General features: G+C 39.4%; 1 protein-coding gene across 2 annotated transcripts in view; it reads left to right on the forward strand.

Moving 5' to 3' along the window:
• The first annotated feature begins 18,906 nt into the window (after window positions 1-18,906).
• The window catches only part of Tbc1d15 (TBC1 domain family, member 15), a 63,266-nt gene continuing 62,511 nt past the window's right edge, over window positions 18,907-19,661 (forward strand). For both annotated transcript variants that reach the window (XM_013021725.1, XM_013021733.1), the window contains exon 1: window positions 18,907-18,959. In XM_013021725.1, the coding sequence (XP_012877179.1) occupies window positions 18,930-18,959 (30 nt within the window). In that variant the 5' untranslated portion in view covers window positions 18,907-18,929. The remainder of the gene's footprint in view (window positions 18,960-19,661) is intronic.

The following is a 19,661-nucleotide window of genomic DNA, read 5'->3' on the forward strand; positions in this document are numbered from 1 at the left end:
CTCCATGGACATGCACAGTGGCAAAAGCATACCGACTGTCCGTGTAAATGTTTAGTCTCTTCCCTTTTCCCATTTGTAGGGCTTTTGTTAGTGCCACTAGCTCTGCTCTTGTGCAGATGTTCCCTGGGGGAGTGCTTCTGCCCACACTGTCTCAGTGTCCGTGGTGACTGCTGTGCCCGCGTACCTTTTTCCCTCTTGAATGAAACTGCTGCCATCTGTGAACCAGGTATGCTCAGCATGCAATAGTGATGAGTCCAACAAGTCTGGCCTTTTTTCCTTGGCCCGGTCTCTCTTTTCACGCTCAATTTCACATTCTCTGTCCTTTCTTTCCTGTCTTTGCTCCTCTGTCTCTCTCTTATTGTAAACCTTTTCCACCGCGGCTACTAGATCCCTAATAGGCTTTTCACCAAGTCTGTCTAGAGCCTGCAACTTTTGCTTTATGTCTGGTGCAGCTTGATTTATATAGGCAAACATAATCATCTGAGCCGACTCCTGTGTCTCAAGATCATACAGGGTATATTGACTAAAAGCTTCCATGAGCCACTCAAGATATGCTGCTGGACGTTCACTTCCTCCCTGTCTTACATCATAAACCTTGGCCATATTAGTAGGTCGGCGAGCCACCGCCTTGAGACCTGACAGTAGAAGAGGAGTCGTTCCCTACCTTCAACCATATTGTAGTCCAATAAAAGCTAACTGCAATCATCCCAAGTGGCCTGATGAGTAAAGAGAATAGTTTCAAGCAAACAACTTAAATCCTAGGGTTTCTCAGAAAAGGGGGCATTTTGGGTGCACCAATTGTATAGATTACTGGTAGAAAATGGCCAATATTGGAGTTGCTGTTGACCATCTGCATCCACAGGACCTACAGTGCATAAGGGAAAAACAGCTGCACTAGAAGGGGGGCTGATCCCATGGCAACATCAAGAGACTGGCCCCTTAGAAACTATAAGGGCAGGCCGGCCGCTGGTGGCTCACGCCTGTAATCCTAGCTACTCAGGAGGCTGAGATCTGAGGATCACGGTTCAAAGCCAGCCCAGGCAGGAAAGACTGTGAGACTCCTATCTCCAATAAACCACCAGAAAACCGGAAGTGGCACTGTAGCTCAAGTGGTAGAGCGCTCGCCTTGAGCTGAAGAGCTGAGGGACAGCACCCAGGCCCAGAGTTCAAGCCCCACGACCGACAAAAAAAAAGAAACTATAAGGGCAGGTGCCCAGGGTTTGGCTGCTGGTTAGATAGCTCCCTCCTCCTCTTGATCATTCTCAGGCTCTGCAGAAGGAACCTGGGAAGGGGATTTGGGGGAGGAAACATTTCTTCTTCCAAGTTATCTCCCTGAAAAACCAGGGGGTATAATTTCTTTTCCTCTTTCTTAGTTTCTTTTTGTAAGTCTAGGGGGCTAGATGGAGTGGTGCCCATGGTTTCCAGTCCAGTCAGTCGAACAGTCCAAAAACCAATAAACAGTATAAACGAAACACACACAGGCCTGACAGTTAGGAAAAAAGCTTAGGAAGTGGAGATCTCCTGAATTGGTCCGCTGACTCCTGTCATGGCGGGATTCCACACCCACGCCCCACAGCAGAAGGAGCGGACCCACAGTGGGCGAGTTGGGCCTCGGTTAAGAGCCCTCTTGGTCAGTTCTGGCCCAACACTGAACCGACCCCTGCCCCACAATTCACACAGTGGGGTTGGAAAGATCCCTACCCCACATGGTGGGGTTCCAATTCCCGCCTCACACAGTGGGATTCCAAGGACACCTGCTCCACATGGCAGGGTTACCCACCCCACAAGAGGATCTGGAATGTCTCCCAGTTTCTCCAGGGTTGTAGGGCAAGCACGTCCCTTTGACAACCCTTTACTAATCGGAGAGGCTGTCCTCACAAAGGAAAATGAAAGTAAAACAGACAAACGGCAGGACAAGACAAATTAACAAAGACAGCGCTGTTTTTACCTTTGGAGTCTGAGGTCTTGGGGGCCTTTGGGGGGATCCCGGACGAGCCCCCACTAATATGTTATGCCAAGGTCGCAGGACCCCCCACCAAGAAGACCACCGAGAGTCAGACTCTACAGCTGTTTTATTTAAACGGGCTGCAGCTTGGGCCTCATCCTACACTCTGACACAGTGGAGCCCAGGAGGAGAGGTGAGCTAAGGATTTGCAAGTCTTATAAAGGCAAACAACCAGGTGGTTTAGCACCACGTGTTGCTCTGCTACAAACAAGCAACAAGTGGTCACTGCCTCAAAACTTTAACCCTTCAATTAGTGTATCTATTCAAAACCTAAACTAAAAACAGAAAATTTGTGCAAGTCTCATTTTCTATGAATAACAATAAATTAAGAAGTAAATGATAATAGTAAAAATAATTAGATATTAAGATCCATTTGAAGAAGACAAATTTAGAGCACACCATCACTAATGAGACATGACCAAAAAATAATGAAAACATATTCAACTTATTGAAAGTCCTAGTGAGAGAACATTTGCTGAGTGTTATGTAGATATAAAGCTAAGCAGCAATCTTTTTTGTAGTATAGAATAAGATAAACTGGATAAAATGAAATAATTCTATCCAGGCATATATTGCTTCCTACAGCCTGGGATAACACAACAGACCGGAGCTAACGAAATGAGGGGTGGGGTGAAGACCAACAAGGCTCACTGGCTCTTGAACCCCTAGCTCCCATGTGCAAGCCTATTTAGTTCAGTACAGGGAGGGCTACTTTAGGGACCTGCAGAAAACAAGGTATCAATCTATCTTGTGGTTACAATCACTGACATGAGACAGAATTTGTGTACATAGTATATAACTGACTCCTTTATTGTTTGGGGCAGAGGGAAGCTGTGAATATTCCAAATCTACTACTATAGTTAAGATATCTTACCCCATTGTCTCAAGCTTCACAGGGTCCAGTCAGCTGTAACTTAGACATCATAGGGTCCATTAAATGGAACTTATTTATCTTGCCTTGTCTGTTTTGATCTTTCCAGGGTGAGCTTCTCAGCCTTCTGAGTACTGACAAAGCAGCATTCCAACCTTTTTGACCCTTTCCTGGTCTTATAGCTCGGCTTCAGAGTTCCGTACAAACATGTATTTCATTTCACAACTATAATAACACTAAAATGAACTGAGAAAAATTATGGTTTTTTTCCCTCATTAGCAAGGTTTTTGTTTTTGTTTTTTTTTGGGGGGGGGAGGCTGAACTCTGGACCTGGGCACTGTCCCTCAGCTCTTTAGCTTAAGGCTAGCACTCTACGACTTAAGTCATAGTGCCACTTCCAGCTTTTTCTGCTTATGTGGTACTGAGGAATTGAACCCAGGGCCTCATGCATGCAAGGCAAGCACTCTACCACTGAGCCACCTTCCTAGCCCCAGCAAGGTTTTATTAGTGTCAGGACAAGCTAGAATAATAATTTCTCTCCTTATGATACTAATAGAGCAACCTAACAAGAATTTAACTGAAATTTAGTAGTCTGTATGAGCACTAATTCTATCTATAGCTGTGGTGTGTTCTCCAGGATACATAAGTTAAAAAAAAAAAGTATTTCAGAATATTTCAAGTTCAGCTCACTCTGTGTTACACATTCTTATTTAAAAAAAATAGAAGAACAAAGGAAAGACAGTGTATGAGAGGTAATGTACTCATTACCTGACATGTCATTGTAATCAGTACATCACTTTTATAATAACAATAAAGCAAACAAATAATAAAACAAACCCCCAAAATTTAAATGTTTGTTAAATTTAAATCTTTGTTGATATTAATTCAGAACCAAATTAATGGTTCATCTAATCATTAAACAAAAAGATGAAAAATATAGCGCCCAAATCAAAAGCAACACAAATGAATGTTCAAACACAAATGAATATTCAACTAATTCAATTTTACCTGCCTAATGGAATAATTCAAAGACATACCAAACTGATATTGTCTTCTGAAATTATTATATATTTCAAAGGATAAATAATAAAGTATAAAGTAACTTGCCTGCCTTCCTAGCTACTCAGGAGGCTGAGATCTGACAATTATGGTTCAAAACCCACCCAGACAGAAAAGTGCGTGAGGTTCTTCAATTAACCAGCAAAAAGCTGTATGTGGAGCTGCACTTCAAGTGACAGAGCTCTAGTTTTGAGTACAGAAAGCTCATGGACAACACCCAGACCCTGAGTTCAACCTGCAGAACTAGCAACCCCCCGCTCCCCACCCCACCACACAAAGTAATCACATGGAACGAAGATTTCTAGAATAGGGAAAAGACAAAAAAAGAAATTAGAAGCAGAAACTTTATAATCCTAAATTTAAGTGGGAAATATCAATGTGAAATCATGTTGTTCTTATGATTGATGGATATGTCTTAGAAATGATGTTTTCCAAATTTGTCTTCTTAAAAATGTATCCTTAATACTTAGTCATTGTTGCTATTTTTTTCTTTTATTGATTTCTCTATAGGAAAGGGGACATCCTCAATACTCTTTTAGGTTAGGTTTTGGATAAATGACACTAATGTGGCAAAATATAATAAAGCATGGTAGCTCACACCTGTAATCCTGACATGAGAAGGACTGCTGCTTGAAACCAATCTGGGCAAAACATTAGCAAGACCCTCATCCAATAAAAGCTAGCTTTGTGATGTCTTAAAGTTATGAGGGAATTATAAATTGGAGGATTGTAATCTAGGACATAACTATAACAAAAAGTGGCTGGGGGTATGGCTCAAGTAGAACTCCTGCCTAGCAAGCACCACGCTCAGAGTTCACCCATTAGTTGTCAAAGCATCTAAGTAATCAGCAAGGGAATGTTTTAACTTGAAGAGTTCCAACTCTTAAATGATGAAGGAATGCAAATTATGCCAGCACCAATTTTGGATCAGTAATGAAATAGTAGCTTTAGGGTATCATCAATGACTGCTACAACTAATAGATGCAAGCTAATGGAAAGCATTATAATGGATGATGTTGCCAACAATGGCTGAAATCAGCAGTTGATCCTAATCTCAAGAAACAGAAATAACTAGACATATGTGTCTCCTGGTGAAAGTATAGACAAAACTACTTCTGGCATATTCTTTTAAAAAATTAAGATCTAAATCTGATCAAACCTCTTTATATATCCAACAGTTAGGCCAGATTTAGTTGATAAATATACAAAAAGAAACATCTAGAAAGTGGAAATTACTGAGCAGATGTCTTGGTTTCTTCAACAAATAAATATCAAGAAAAAGTCAGAAGCATGTACAGATTAAAAGATAGTTATGCACTAAACCAAACATAGAATAAATGATTTACAATTGGGATATTTATAAGTCAAATGGATATTTGATAATGTTAATAATATAGAGTTAGTGTTTAGGTGTGACAATAATATTATAGTTGTGTTAATATAATCATTAAAATGCTTTAAATTGCTAAAAGCACACAAAAATTTTCTAGTAACTTAACTAGAAATGTCATAGAGGAAATGCCATAGCATTTTTGTGTCTAAACAAAGTGGCTGTTATAAATTAATTAATTTTACATGTAAAATTTTCACTTGTTCACATTGTACAACTTTAATTAACAGTCAAAACCAGAGGTTGGGCATAGCGAGAAATGTCTGTAATATTAGCACTCAGGAAGCTTGTGCAAAAGGAACTCAAGTTTAAGGCCAGTTCCAGCTACAGGGAGACTCTGTCTTTAAAAAAAGTATTAAGTGGGGCTGGGAAGTTGGCTCAGTGGTAGAGTGCTTGCCTTGCATGCATGAGGCCCTGGGTTCGATTCCTCAGCACCACATAGGCAAAAAGAAAAAAGCCGGAAGTGGTGCTGTGGCTCAAGTGGTAGAGTGCTAGCCTTGAGCTGAAGAGCTGAGGGACAGCGCCCAGGCCCAGAGTTCAGGCCCCACTACTGGACCCCCCAAAAAACAAAAAAGTATTAAGTGGCCAGGCACTGTGGCTCATGTCTATAATCCTAGCTACTCACAGTTCAAAGCCATCCCAGGCAGGAAAGTCTGTGAGATTCTTATCTCCAATTAACCAGCAAAAAGCTGGAAGCGGAGCTCAAATGATATAGTGCTAGCCTTGAGCAAAACACCCTGAGGGACAAGTACTCAGGTCCTGAGTTCAAGCCCCAGGACTGGCACAGACACACAGACAGACACAGACACAGACAGACACAGACACACACACACAGACACACACACACACACACACACACCAATTCTAATGTGGAAAGACAGAATTTAATGAATGAACATAATAACTAATTTCAAAGTACAATAAGTTCTGGGAAATGATAGGGAAAGAGTTTAATTAAGTATAGAAAGGGAGGAAGGCATTGTTCTTTGAGATAAGAGTGGTCAGGAAAGACTTTTTGAGAGGATTAGCATTGAAGCTGAAGTTTTCATTGTGAGAGCAAACTAGGCAGGACCATGAGCTAGAGACTGACAGCCACAAAGACAATAGGAACTTCAAGGTATGCATAAGAAACTGAAGAACGTTGGTGTTTTGGAGAATCTTTTTTTTTATAGTTCTATCAGTTTTTATTTCTTTTTTTTATTGTTAAAATACCGTACAGAGGGGTTGGAGAATGTTGAGAAAAGAGAGCAAAGTGGGAAGGGATAAGAAAAATTGCAACTGTAATAGTAAGCAAATTTAACTTATTTTGAGTGGAGTACAAAGCCACTGGAGGATTTTAAATAGAACATCACCAATCTCACACAGTTTTGAATGATTCGCTTTGTAGTTCTGTGAGAAATGAACTGAATTGTCATAAGGAAACATGTCAAAGAAAGAGAAATTTGAAATTTTCATGCAAGAATTGAGTAGCTTCCAATAGGATGATGGCAGCACTGGAGAAGCAGAAAAGTAGGTACAGGTAAGTTATATATGGAACGAGAAGTGGCATGAACTGATGATGGATTTGATTAGGGGATGAGAAGGAATATGGATCCTCTATTTACTAAATAACTGCTATACTTTATTTTTGCTAGTCCTGGGGCTTGAATTTAGGGCCTGGGCACTGTCCCTGAGCTTCTTTTGCTCAAGGGTAGCACTCTACCATTTAAGCCACAGAGCCACTTCTGGCTTTTTCTGTTTACGTGCTACTGAGGAATCGATCCCAGGGCTTCATGCATGCTAGGCAGCATTCTACCACTAAGCCACATTCCCAGCCAACTTCTACACTTTAAATTGAGGTACGGTAACATCTGGCACATGGAATTTTATGCTTTTGCTTTTCATAGCTGTTTAGATTCATGTTTTGTTGTTGGTTGTGGGGCTCGAACTCTGGGCTTGGGCCCTGTCCCTGCACTCCTCAGCCCAAGGCGAGCACTCTACCACTTGAGCCACAGCGCCACTTCTGGCTTTTTTCTTTTTGCTTATGTGGTGCTGAGGAATCGAACCCAAGGCCTCAGGCATGCAAGGCAAGCGCTCTCCCACTGAGCCACCTTCCCAGCCCAAGGGAAAACTTTTTTAAAAGGGACAACTAATAGTCTAGCTGTTTGCTCTGGTCTCATCTTATCTTTCTTTACATCACTTTGACTTTAGAGATCAGAAAGTAAGCATGCTAATTGCCGATAAAGTAAGAAAGACATGAGAATGGATAGGAAAAAAAAGGGAACGTTTCCCTTCCCCCCAGCATCTTTTACATTAGAGAAAGCTAGAAGGACACTTGAAACTTCAAAGCTGTTTTAAACAAGAATTTAAAAGCTTATCACACACACACATGATGTGTACAGAACATAGAGTAGCAAAGTTTTACATTATTGTCACCTCCTGGGCATCTGACAGGTATAAACTTACAGTTTTCTGCAAGCATTTCTGTTCTAAGAAAAATGGCATTTCAGGGGCTGGGAAGGTGGCTCAGTGGTAGAGCGCTTGCCTTGCATTCATGAGGCCCTGGGTTCGATTCCTCAGCACCACATGAGCAAAAAGAAAAAAGCTGGAAGTGGCGCTGTGGCTCTAGTGGTAGAGCACTAGCCTTGAGCTGAAGAGCTGAGGGACAGCGCCCAGGCCCAGAGTTCAGGACCCATGACCGGACCCCCCCCCAAAAAAAAAAAAAAAGAAAAATGGCATTTCAGTTCAAATGCCAGTCTATAAAATGAAGTTTTGCTATGATTTATCTGGTAAAAATTTTAGAAATGCTAAGTATATCTTACAGCAAAACAGAGCACTCAGCAACTGAATAACTGCTTTATGAAGGAAATCATAGAACAATATAGTTTAGTATTCTTATCTTACAAAAGAAAGAACAAAGACCATGGACAATTGAATTCTTTGATCTAAGTATATTGTTTTGACATTTTTGGGGGAATGAAATATAAAACCTGTCACTAGCATCCCATAACGAGGGAGAAGAAATAGATCTAGGATTCAGATTACCCAATCACCCCTCTGTAAACCTCTGCAGAGTGTCACATAAAGATATTACCTTGAAAATAGCCCCACAGGAGCTGGATGTGTGGGTTCAAATGGTAGGGGCACCTTAGTAGCAAGTATGAAACCCTGATTTCAATCCCCCAAACAACAACAACAAGAATGTTTTTCATGCATACATTATTTGCAGCATGTATACTTTGTGAGGTGATGACTACAATCAAGTTAAACTCGTTCATCTCATCACACATAGTTCATGGTCAGTTATGTATCTGTATGTAATATATCTCATGTAATCAGTGTTTCAAGTACACCATAGAATATTCTTAGTTGTAGTGACAATATTGCACATTAAATTAACACTATCCTCTGTAACTTAAAGTTTGCAGCCTTTGATCCAACATCTCTCCAACCCAACTCTGCATCATCCCAAAGCCACTGTGAGTCACCATTATGTTCTCTAATTACATGAAGTAAATGTTTTATAAAGAGTGCAGACACTTAAGTTGTTTCTGTATTTTGAATACTCTAGAACAAACATGGGAGGGGGAAGGGTAACAGATATCTCTTTGAGATACTGATTTTATTTCATTTGGTTATATACCCAGGATTATAGTGGCTGGACATGTAGAACTTTTAAAATTCTTTTTTCAAAATTGTTATTATAAAGATGATGTACAGAGGGGTTACAATTATGCAAGTCAGGTAATGAGTAAATTTCTTTTTGGACAATATCACCGCTTCCCTCGCTTTCTCCTAGTTTCCCCCTCCAACCCCCCATAAGTTGTATAGTTCATTTTCAACAGTATCTAATGAGTACTACCATTGCTGAATTTGTTCACGCTTTGTCCTAAAAATTTGTGATGACACGCCACTCTGTTTTCTATATTGATTTTACCAATCTACAATCTCAACAATAGTGTATTAAAGGGAAAAGAAGATTAAAAAAAACAAGCTACCTACTTCACATATTTGTGGAATTTAGTCCTAATATATACACATATGTGTATGTATACATATATGCATGTTTATACGTGTATATGTGTGACCTCTTTCAATTCATTGTGTTAGGAACCTGATTATGAAATAGATGATTTTTGCTTTTCCTGACAGTCTCCCACGCTCTTGATTTCAGTCATCCTATGTTTTTCAGTTTTGATTCTATAAAAATAAAAAAGGATGGGTACGTAGGATAAATTCCCATGTTAGAAATGGAAGACAAGCTAAAATTCTATCTTACTACCAAGAACTAATATATGACTCTATCATCTAAATACTGTTTGTCTCTGGATGATTTTATTTTTTTGTATCTTTTTCTATACTTCCCAAAATTTATGCAATTAATATGCATTACATTACCAATAGAAACAAATTAACCAAAGAAAATTGTTATTTCTTATCAAGTTTATGTGTTCACAAAGTTTCATAAAGATTGATTTCTTTTTCTGTTGTAATTACATGTTCTGAGTGGTTACATATTTTAACTGCAAAGACATTTAGATAATGGAGTTTGGAAAAAATTAACTTTCAAAACTGAAGACAATTTATTTCCTTCTCATATCTTTCTCATTACTATTGTTACCAAACGCAATATATATAAAGCAAGAGATGGATTTAAAAACAAGTAAATGGATCAAAATAAATAAATCCTTATTCCAACTTTACCCTTGGACTGTTCCAGAGATGGTAACAGAGGAATGAGAAAAAAATTATGGGGAATGAGATGTCCTCTGGAGGTAAATCTTTAAAAATACTTGCCTATTATTTGGATTTTGCTTATTGTAGGTAACATACATAATGAATCTTTGAAAAGCATTCTTACAGAATAAAAAGACCAGATGGTTACAAAAGAGTAGTCTCACCATACTTCTCATTTGTTCTGCTTGAGCTATTTGTTCTGCTTTGTTTCATTCGTTCTGCTTGAACTACTCACTTTACGCTAGAAGACTTGCCAAGAAAAACTAACTTCCAGTGACTCATACCTGTACGCCTGGTTACTCTGGAGGTGATCTGAGAATCTTGATTCAAAGCCAATCTGCAGAGGGAAGTCCATGAGATTCTTATCTCCAGTATACTACTGCGGGTCCCCTCCAAAACAAGGCTGGAAATGGAGGTGTGGCTTAGGTAGTAGAGTATTTCCCTTGATTGAAAAAGCTAAACAAGAGTGTAAAGCCCTAAGTTCAAGTCCCAGTAACACACACACACAAACACAAACACAAACACACACACAATACTAACTTAATTTAGCTTAGCAACAGCATATTTTATTAGCCACATAATATATGTTCTTCATTTTTCATTCATACTGATCTTTCCTAAAGTGTATTCATGGAACAGTTGTTCTATGAGACACTGAAGAAACTGAACAATATTTCATAAAGCGTTTTATAGTAGGATTCAAGAAATAATGCTCTAATTTACATAGTAAATAACTAGAAGGTAGCATTGTGATAAGAATCCCCAAATTTATTTGGCCACTAAACACTAGTGTTGGTGAAACCCATTATGGAGAAACGTGTTTTTCTGAGCTATAGATAAAGACCCATTTTTAAAATTTAGTCACTGTTTAATATTTAATGCTCAACATAATTCTGTTTATACAATCATCATTTTTCTATTACTCCAGCTAATTCAATTTTGTCGATGGGTATTGAGAAGAAAATTAATTAAGGACTCAAAAGCACTAGAACTGGGCCTAGAATTATCAGGCAGAAAATAGCCATTCAGGTTTTTTTTTTCTTAAATCACTAGCTTTATTTAACATCAAGTTTCTTTAAACCTTAGACAGTTAACGTTCAAACAACTAATAGCAAGCAGTTTTTAGGACACAAAGAAATATCAGGTATTTCATTATAAACTTTAAAATAAGATTTGAAGCTGGGTGGTTGAGAATTCAAGTGCTAGTAACAGGATTAGAAGGTATGATTCCTGGATCTATCAGCTAATTGAATCTAGTTCTATATGTGCTGTATATCCTATCAGCTAATTGAATTGGATTCCATGTGTATTTTATGTCTTTTCTTAATGCTTAATATTGACTCAAGATTGGGGGAACATACTAATTATGTATGAAATACCACCTTGTCAAACTTTGGATGTAGTGATTAGATTAGAACAGCTGTTATTGTCAAATGTTCTATTTATGCAAATACTTGAATTTTCTAGCTTTATTTTCCATTAGTATCATCAGAGGAAAAATGCTGTGGATCTGTGCCAATGTAATGTTGCAGTGACAGTCTCTTTTCTTCTTCAATAGCTTATAAATTTCCTCTTTTCCTTCTTCATTTTATAAAGAGCAAAAAACACTTAACAGAAAACGTCATGACATTAAAAGAGAAAAATGTAAGTAGTTCAGCAATGAAAGTAAAAAAAATGATATTGGCAAATATGTGCTTGATAGAAGAAAATAAAAGTATCTCCTCAGGCTTCAACAACAATCCCATCTCTCCACAGCTATGTTATGATCCAGAGATAAATAGAAATAATTAGCAATTTGGGAAGCTATTTTTTGTTATTTGCTGTTCATTTGCATCAAGGAAAAATATATGCATAGGCTATCACTGAGACACAAACACTTTCCCTTAAAGATTCCTGTATATATAACCATACCTCAAGTTTGAACTTAAAATTCTTTTTTAATGATTCTTTATTGCTTTATCTGGTAACTTATAATTTTATCACTAGAGACTCTTTTACAACTATCACTACTAGGATGAAAAAAACTGCAAAATGAATTTCGTTCTTTTGGGAGGAATAGGACACAGAGATTTTTTTTCTTGCAAACTCATTTCTAGTTTGTGTACATTATTCCAGTTTCTCTTCATTTGTAGAACAGCTATTGGGTATTTATTGTGTAGTTTGCATCAGGATAAGAATTTCTACCCTAAAGGAGATCAGTATCTATGCAACAGAAATATGGAGACAACTTTGGATCAGTTGAACATACCAGACTGTCACTGGGGAATTAGAGGTTTGCATTTATAAATATAATTTTTAAAATGATCTTTCTTCCTCTCTCCCACCCACTCTCCTACCCACTCTCCCTCCCTCCCTCCCTCCCTCCCTTCCTTCCTTCCTTTCTTTCTCTTTCTTTCTTCCTTCCTTCCTTCTCCCTCTCTTTCTTTCTTAATTTCTCTCGACATTATACTGGGATTTGAACTAAAGGTCTTTGCATGTGGTACTGCATGCCTGATCCCTAAAATCATTGTTCCTTCAAAAATTTGATGCAAAAGTCAGGGTGATTGAAATGGTAGGTTGCTTACCTAGCAAATGCAAAACCTTCAGTTCAAACCATAACCTCTCCCCGCAACACAAAAAGAAAAACAGTGGTTTATGGCAGTATTGGAATATCTAGAAACTCTTATTTATTTGCAGTATAAAATATTCATTCAAAAATGTAAAAGAGGAAATATTCACTTTATGGAGATATAGCAAATATACTGGATATTATTTAAACAGCCTCAGAGCATGATATAGCTCTCAGGAGAAGCAACCAAATATTTGAGAACATGGTCTTCATAGACCAGGAAAAAATTCAATGTCTCAGCTAATTCTTAAAAGACAGGAAACATTTCCAAGTTGAAAAGGATGGATTTCAGAAAGAAAAACTAGGATGTTGCAGCATGAAATGACCCTGCATATGCACAAGAATAAAGAGCATTGACTATAGAGAACATTAAACAGTTTGGGGTCATTAAAATATCAAATGTGTAAAATACATTGAAGAGTTAGACCAAGAAGGAGGAGACTGGACTTCATCCCAGCAGTGTTGATTAAGAAGTGGTGAATGATCTTCAGTAGTCAGATTTGGGATTTATAAATGATTTAAACAGGTTTTAAAAACTTCAAAACAATCACTGTGCTCCACTGTAGAGGAAAAATAGAAGGGAGCAATAGTTTTGGAAGGATTGCCAGGAAGCTATAGCAGTTTTTCATGGGAGAGATAACCATGTTACAATTGCTTTAAGTGTTGAAGAAACTTGTGAACCTTAGCTGATCATATTGTTTGTGGACATATAGATTATTTACTCAGTAAATAATCTAGGTGAGTTTTTCCTCCTAACTGCTCCCTGGTATTGAATGACCATTTGCTTTAAGAGAGACTGGATACCCTCTCTAGCCACAGTAGGGTAAATCTTGATTAGTTGAAACAGGACATGTCTTGTACTTCTACAGACAGACTAAATATAGGAATGAGATGCAATTCTATCCAATAAGAAAACAAGTAAGAGAAAACAAGAAAGAGAAAAGGCCCTGAAAAAATATTTCTGAAAAGACGATATGAGTAGATAGCATTGGCAAGGCTCTGGGTTCAATCCCCAGCACCACAAGAAAGAAAATGGTTGACATTGCTAATCAGTAGAGTAATATGTTAAACTACAAAGAAGTATCCCCTCATACCTATTGGAAAGATAAAAGGTTCATAACTGTGGAGAAAAGGGAACCTTTTTACACTAGTGGTGAGAGTGTAAATTAGTATGGCTTAATGGAAAGCTGTGGAGGTTCTTCAGAAAACTAAAAACAGAATTGCTATAAGATCCATCAAGCTTTCTTCTGGTATTTATATCCTTGCTTCTCAAGAATTTCTAAATTTGGTCATAGTGTATCATCCTTCTATTTTTGCTGCTAGTGTTTTGTGGAAGAGTTATGTAGTAATGTCTCTACTTTTCTCATGGTAGCAATTTGAGACTTCTTTCCTTTTTCTTTTCTAAATCTACCTAAAAGTTTATCAATTTTGTTGATCTTTTTGGAGAACCAACTTTTAGCTCCATTGATATTCTTTATTGTTTTTCTATCAGTGCTCTAATCTTTATTTAATTCCATCTGCTAGCTGTTTAATTTGCCCCTCTTTATTTCTGGTTCTATAAAGTCTAAGGTGAATTGGTTTAATCTTCTTTTAAAATTGAATTTTGATCTTTATCAATTTGTGTATGTATGGGTAAGAGTTCTAATGATTTTAGGATCTACACTTTCATGTATTATACTTTCTGAAGTTGGGATGTGCTTTACAATTAAAGTGAAAGACAACAGGTCTTGATTTAACTGGTACATTAAATTATATTTAATTATTATTATTTAATTACATTTAATTATATCTTAGATGTGAGAAATGTAATTGTCATATAAAGATTATTATATAAGATAATTCCTAGTCCCTTCTTTTCTGTCATTATTTCTGTTCCTCAAAAGGCACCATTTCCAACTTCTGTTGTTACCTCTGCTTATCTCCAGATTTCTAAGTTATACCATCATACTGTTATTTCTTGACTTTTTACCTATTTGTTGACTGAAAGCTCTTTTACATTTACAACCCCAGTATGTAGATATACCATCATTTCTAGTGTATTTGTTATACAATTTTATTAGACAAAAGTTTGGTATTTATGCTATTGGGATTATGGTGATGTTGTTCACAGTTGAGCCATGTGAGCTGTTGAAGATTTCTTTCCTGTGTTGGAATTAAACTTGTCCTGGTTTTGTTTTGATAAGTTTTCAGCACCATCAATTTATTTCTATAAAGTCCTTGGAAGGGTAAATATTTCAGCACGCTCACTACCTTGTGCTTGTTAAAGAGAGCTCTATTGCTTGAATCCAGGTCCAAGCCCTCAAGTAATATTTCTTCTGAAGTTGAGGTTGAGACAAGGTCTTGCTATGTGTATATTCCAGGAAGGTCCTAGAACATATCATCTATTTCAAGGTGGCCTTAAACTTTGTTCCTTCTGCCTCAACCTTCCACGTGCTGTTATTATAGGCAAGTGTTTCTCATCAAGTCTTTCCCGGATCCTTTTGTGATAACCCTCTCTGAAGCTTTCATTGTTTCTGATTCAATTTTGATTTGGCTGTTTCACAACTGTCACCTAGGGATTCCCTTTTTTGCTATTGTCCTTTATGCAGAGGAAAGTTTGAACTTAATTCAGTAACTTTACTTTTATACCTTATTTCCATATTTTTGTCTTTTTGGCATTGATTTCTTGGTATTTCCCTCATTTTATTTTGCAATCTACTTTTGGATTTATTCATCTATTTTTACTATGTTTTTAATTCTTGATAATTCATTCTGCTTCCCTGGATATTTTTATTTCATGGATGCAAACTCTCTTTTCCTCTAAAGACGTTTATTATTGTTAAAACTTTCCCCCCTCTTTTTCCGTGCATTTCTCTGTTTGCTTGAATAGCCTTTTTGGTTGGGTTTGTTTGATCCCTGCATTTCAAATGAAAGCTTCCTGCAACTGTGAAATGACCATGCTTATCTGTTCATACTTATGAAATAAGCATTAAAAGCTGACTGAAATTTTGGATGTAAAAGAGGGGCAATTCTTGAACCTTAATGTTACCTATAGGATAATATGCTTGGTTCATTTTCAATAGGAACTCCAAACTGTTAATACCTACAGGTCTGATTCATCTGTTAATTTTTCCAAAGAGGAATCTTGTCATCTCTTGAGTGTCAGCAAAATCCATGAAGCTACTTTGATTAATTAAGTACTAATACAGTTGCACTAAGCATGTTGTAATGATTAAGAAGAGGCAGAGATCAATGAGTGGAAATACTGTGAGAAGCTAAATAGGTTATTTATGACAAAGAATAAGCTCTGGAAGACAAATAAGAGAATCAGAAACTGAGGTGAGAGAATTCAATGGAACGGAAATTAAATGCTGTAATTCAGAGAATGTATGACCATTTTCAGCTGATACTATTAACATATGTGGTTAAGATGTATATGTGGAATAAAGTGTCTAGTCATAGTAACTTGTGACTTTGGCAGTTCACTAATGTCTAAGAGATTCATCTCTGAAAATGGTGGGGAGAGTATCTCTAAAGTCACTCCCAAGTCTAAAGTTTCTTTACGATACTTACCATTAAAACTTTTACATAAAAAAAACTTTTACATCATATGAGTTTCTGAGTGATGTATTATAACTAGGGAATGATTATGTAGTTCATCAAAGTGGCATGAGGAACTTTGAAAATGCTCACTCGAGAAAACAGGGATTATTTTAAGTTACACAGAACGCAATTATTATTGTCATTAAATTAAAATTAGTTAAACAATCTCTTCACTTGTATGTGCATTGCATGATTTTTTTTCCTTCTAATTTAGTAAAAAGCTAAAGCATGGGACAAACCACCATAGAATTCTAGTTGTATTTCTTCTTGTTACATGAAGACAGAAGACATCATTGGAGAAGGAAAAATACGTCTTTTTACTCCACACAACATATAATTTAACCCATTCCTAAATGAGCAATTTAATTTAAAATGAATTTGTTAAACATTTTGTGTCACCAATATCACTATATTTTGCTTTCATATTTTATTTCTACAACCACCAAATGTTTTGCACAGAAAAACCGAGTTTCTATAATTGATGTTTGTTTTACATCGGCCAACATCACTCTTTTTTTCCTAACAGAAATTCATACATTTTTTTCCCCCTGGGAATCACCCCTCCTCCTCTTTTTTCCCACTACCTTGAGTGGATCTGTGGGCATATGCTTAAAATCTGGCTAGTTAGAATGTCAAATACTTTGCATCACATTGACTCAAGGAAAGTTCCATGATCCAAGCCAAGCCAGTTAGGTACAGTCAGCAGCTATCTTGTAACCACAACACAATATATTCAGGGGTTCTCAGATCTTGAGATATAGTTAGAAAATTAGGTATGGGGCTGGGAAGGTGGCTCAGTGGTAGAGCGCTTGCCTTGCATGCTTGGGGCCCTGGGTTTGATTCCTCAGCACCACATGAGCAGGAAAATAAAGAGCAGGAAAATAAAAAGCCGGAAATGGCGCTGTGGCTCAAGTGGTAGAGCGCTAGCCTTGAGCTGAAGAGCTGAGGGACAGTGCCCAGGCCCAGAGTTCAGGCCTCACGACCGGACCCCCACCACCCCCCCAAAAAAAAACAAACGAAAATTAGGTAAACAGGAGGATTTAAGTAAAAATGATAAAGTAAAAATGATAGGCAAGAATAATTTGTGAAAGTCCAAAAATACCATGCTGAAGAATTTGGATTTGTTTCTGAAGCTATTAGGAAACCATTAGAAGGATTTTAATTCACAGGAACACTTAAGAAAGGTTAGTATGGCAGGGGTGTGAATGATGAGCTAGGGGGAAGATGATGCAGAAAGCAAGGACTGAAGATGGCATGGTAATCCAAGCAAGAGGTAATGAGGGATCTGGACATGATGTCAATAGTGGCAACAGGGAGAAGGGGCGTACTGTGAGTGCTTTCCTCAGCTCTTCAGAAGACATTCCTGGAAAGGGTAACAAGTTGCATTTCCCCCGAAAAAGTGGCTGCATCTTAATTTGGAGACAAAAACCACTTTTAATTCTGGAGTGATTCTAAGCTAGCCTGGGCAGAAAATTGTCTGAGACTCTTATTTCCAATTAACCAGCAAATCGCTGAACTTGTGGAAAATTCAAGTTCAGTTAGCTTAGACCTTTACCCTACACCCAAGATGATATGAAAATCTTAGTCCAATAAAATTGGGGGAAAGTACTGTAGTTTTCCCCACAGTGCTGGTTACTAGTAATACGATTTTTTTTAACCTCATTAATTCCTTCCAGGTGAACCCCTGTCTCCATTCCATGTCAAGCCTGGTTTTTAGGTCTCAGTGTTGGCTGGAATCTCTGATGTCTAATGTTCAGCTTCCCTAATGGCATACTCATTCTCAACTAAAGTCCTGCGGCTTTCACTACTGATCAGGTTTCTGATATTCACTGAATCTGCAGTCCCTGTTTTCTATAGTTGCCACTTGTCTCAAAGAACTTCAGAAACTCTACTTTCCACTCAATTACTGCAGTGGACTCAGGTGAACTTAACTGAATAAGAGGGCTTTTGATTCTGTCCCGGGCGGGCGAACTTTCAGATCTCGTACCAGAGCTCTCATTCAATCATTCTCTGCACTCTCTACAGCACTGAGAACGATGACTTTAACATCCTTACAAATCTGTCACCAAATGTAAGACAACTCCAAGCGTCATTCTCCGTTTACATACGCAGCTATTACAAGATGATGTAGGAGGTCTCAACTGCGTGCGGGTCCTGTAAAAATAGATCCCTTGAAGATCCTGTTTGAGCAGACTTCACTGTAGGAACCTCGCACGCAAAGGAAGTTAGCTCCGGTGTGCTTCGGTTGGGGGATTTGGGGTTTCTTTCATCTTCACAACGGTATACTGATGTTCTAAAGAAAATGAAAAAAAAAACCCAAGTTCGGAGCATCTTGATAAACTTGCCTAGGACCACAGATCAGGGCCTCGTTTGCCGGCTCGCAATCTGTTGCACTTTCATTCACATCGTACGGTATGCTATGCACTAAGCTCCTAGTAGAGCCTCCAAACAAAAAGCTCCCTTGGCGCATGCGCACTTCGGAGTCGGAGCAAGCGCCCACTCAGGCAGCCCGAATCCCACTCAACACGCATGCGCCGGAGGCTCCGCCCACAATCACCCCGCCCCCTCGCACTATTCCCGCCAGTCACCGCCCGCCCGTTTCCGGCCCCGGATGTTATTTTTGTCTCGCCGGATGTTGTTGTGAAGCTGAGAGACACGTGAGCTACTGCTACGTCATCACCAGGCCGGCGCGGCAAACATGGCGGCGGCGGGCGCTGTGAGCGGGAAGGTAAGTAACGGCCCCGGGTAGCACCCCTGGGTTTCTCCGAGACTGGGGTTTCTCTGCTCGTTGAGGGGGGCAGCCGGGGAGGGCAGCAGGTGTCCGTTAGCATCGGGAGCAGCCCTCCGCGGGCGTCACTGTTTAGCCGAGCCTGCCGGTGCAGCCCGGGAGCTGGGAGACCGGGTCCCTGCCCCGACGCGGCGCGGGCTCGGCTCCCTCCGGCCCCGATGTGCCCCAAATACGGACGCCTTTTGACGCCTGTGTTTCTTTTCCGAAGGGCCAGGCGGTTTCCTGGCTCCAGTGTGAACCAGACACCGCAGTCCCGGCGGTAGGCCTCGGCCCGCCCTCCCGGCTACAATGGCTTCCCTGGCTTGGAGGCGCGAATCTCCCCGGCCGGTCTCGTGACGGCGCCGGGGACACCGCGCTTGGGGAGGAGCCGCCCTGCTGGCCGGCGTCCGCGGCGGGCCCCGCACACCGACTGGTGTCTGCCGTGCGGACGGCCGCGTTCGGAGGTCGTCAGCGGCCAGGCCTCCGCCTCCCCCAGAGCGGCCGTCGGAAGGGGTTTGTCGACACGTTTATTCCCTCGACGTCTCCGAGGCGCTTCCGCGGGGGTCATCTCTCGCGGTGGTCACAGTTCGGCCACGTTTCCCACGCCCCATCTCTTTAGGAGCGAGCGGTGGGCTGCGGAGGAGATTTCCTTGAGCGTTTCCG

The sequence above is a fragment of the Dipodomys ordii genome, unplaced genomic scaffold, assembly GCF_000151885.1.
Source record: "Dipodomys ordii isolate 6190 unplaced genomic scaffold, Dord_2.0 Scaffold3, whole genome shotgun sequence".
Taxonomy (NCBI): Eukaryota; Metazoa; Chordata; class Mammalia; order Rodentia; family Heteromyidae; genus Dipodomys; species Dipodomys ordii.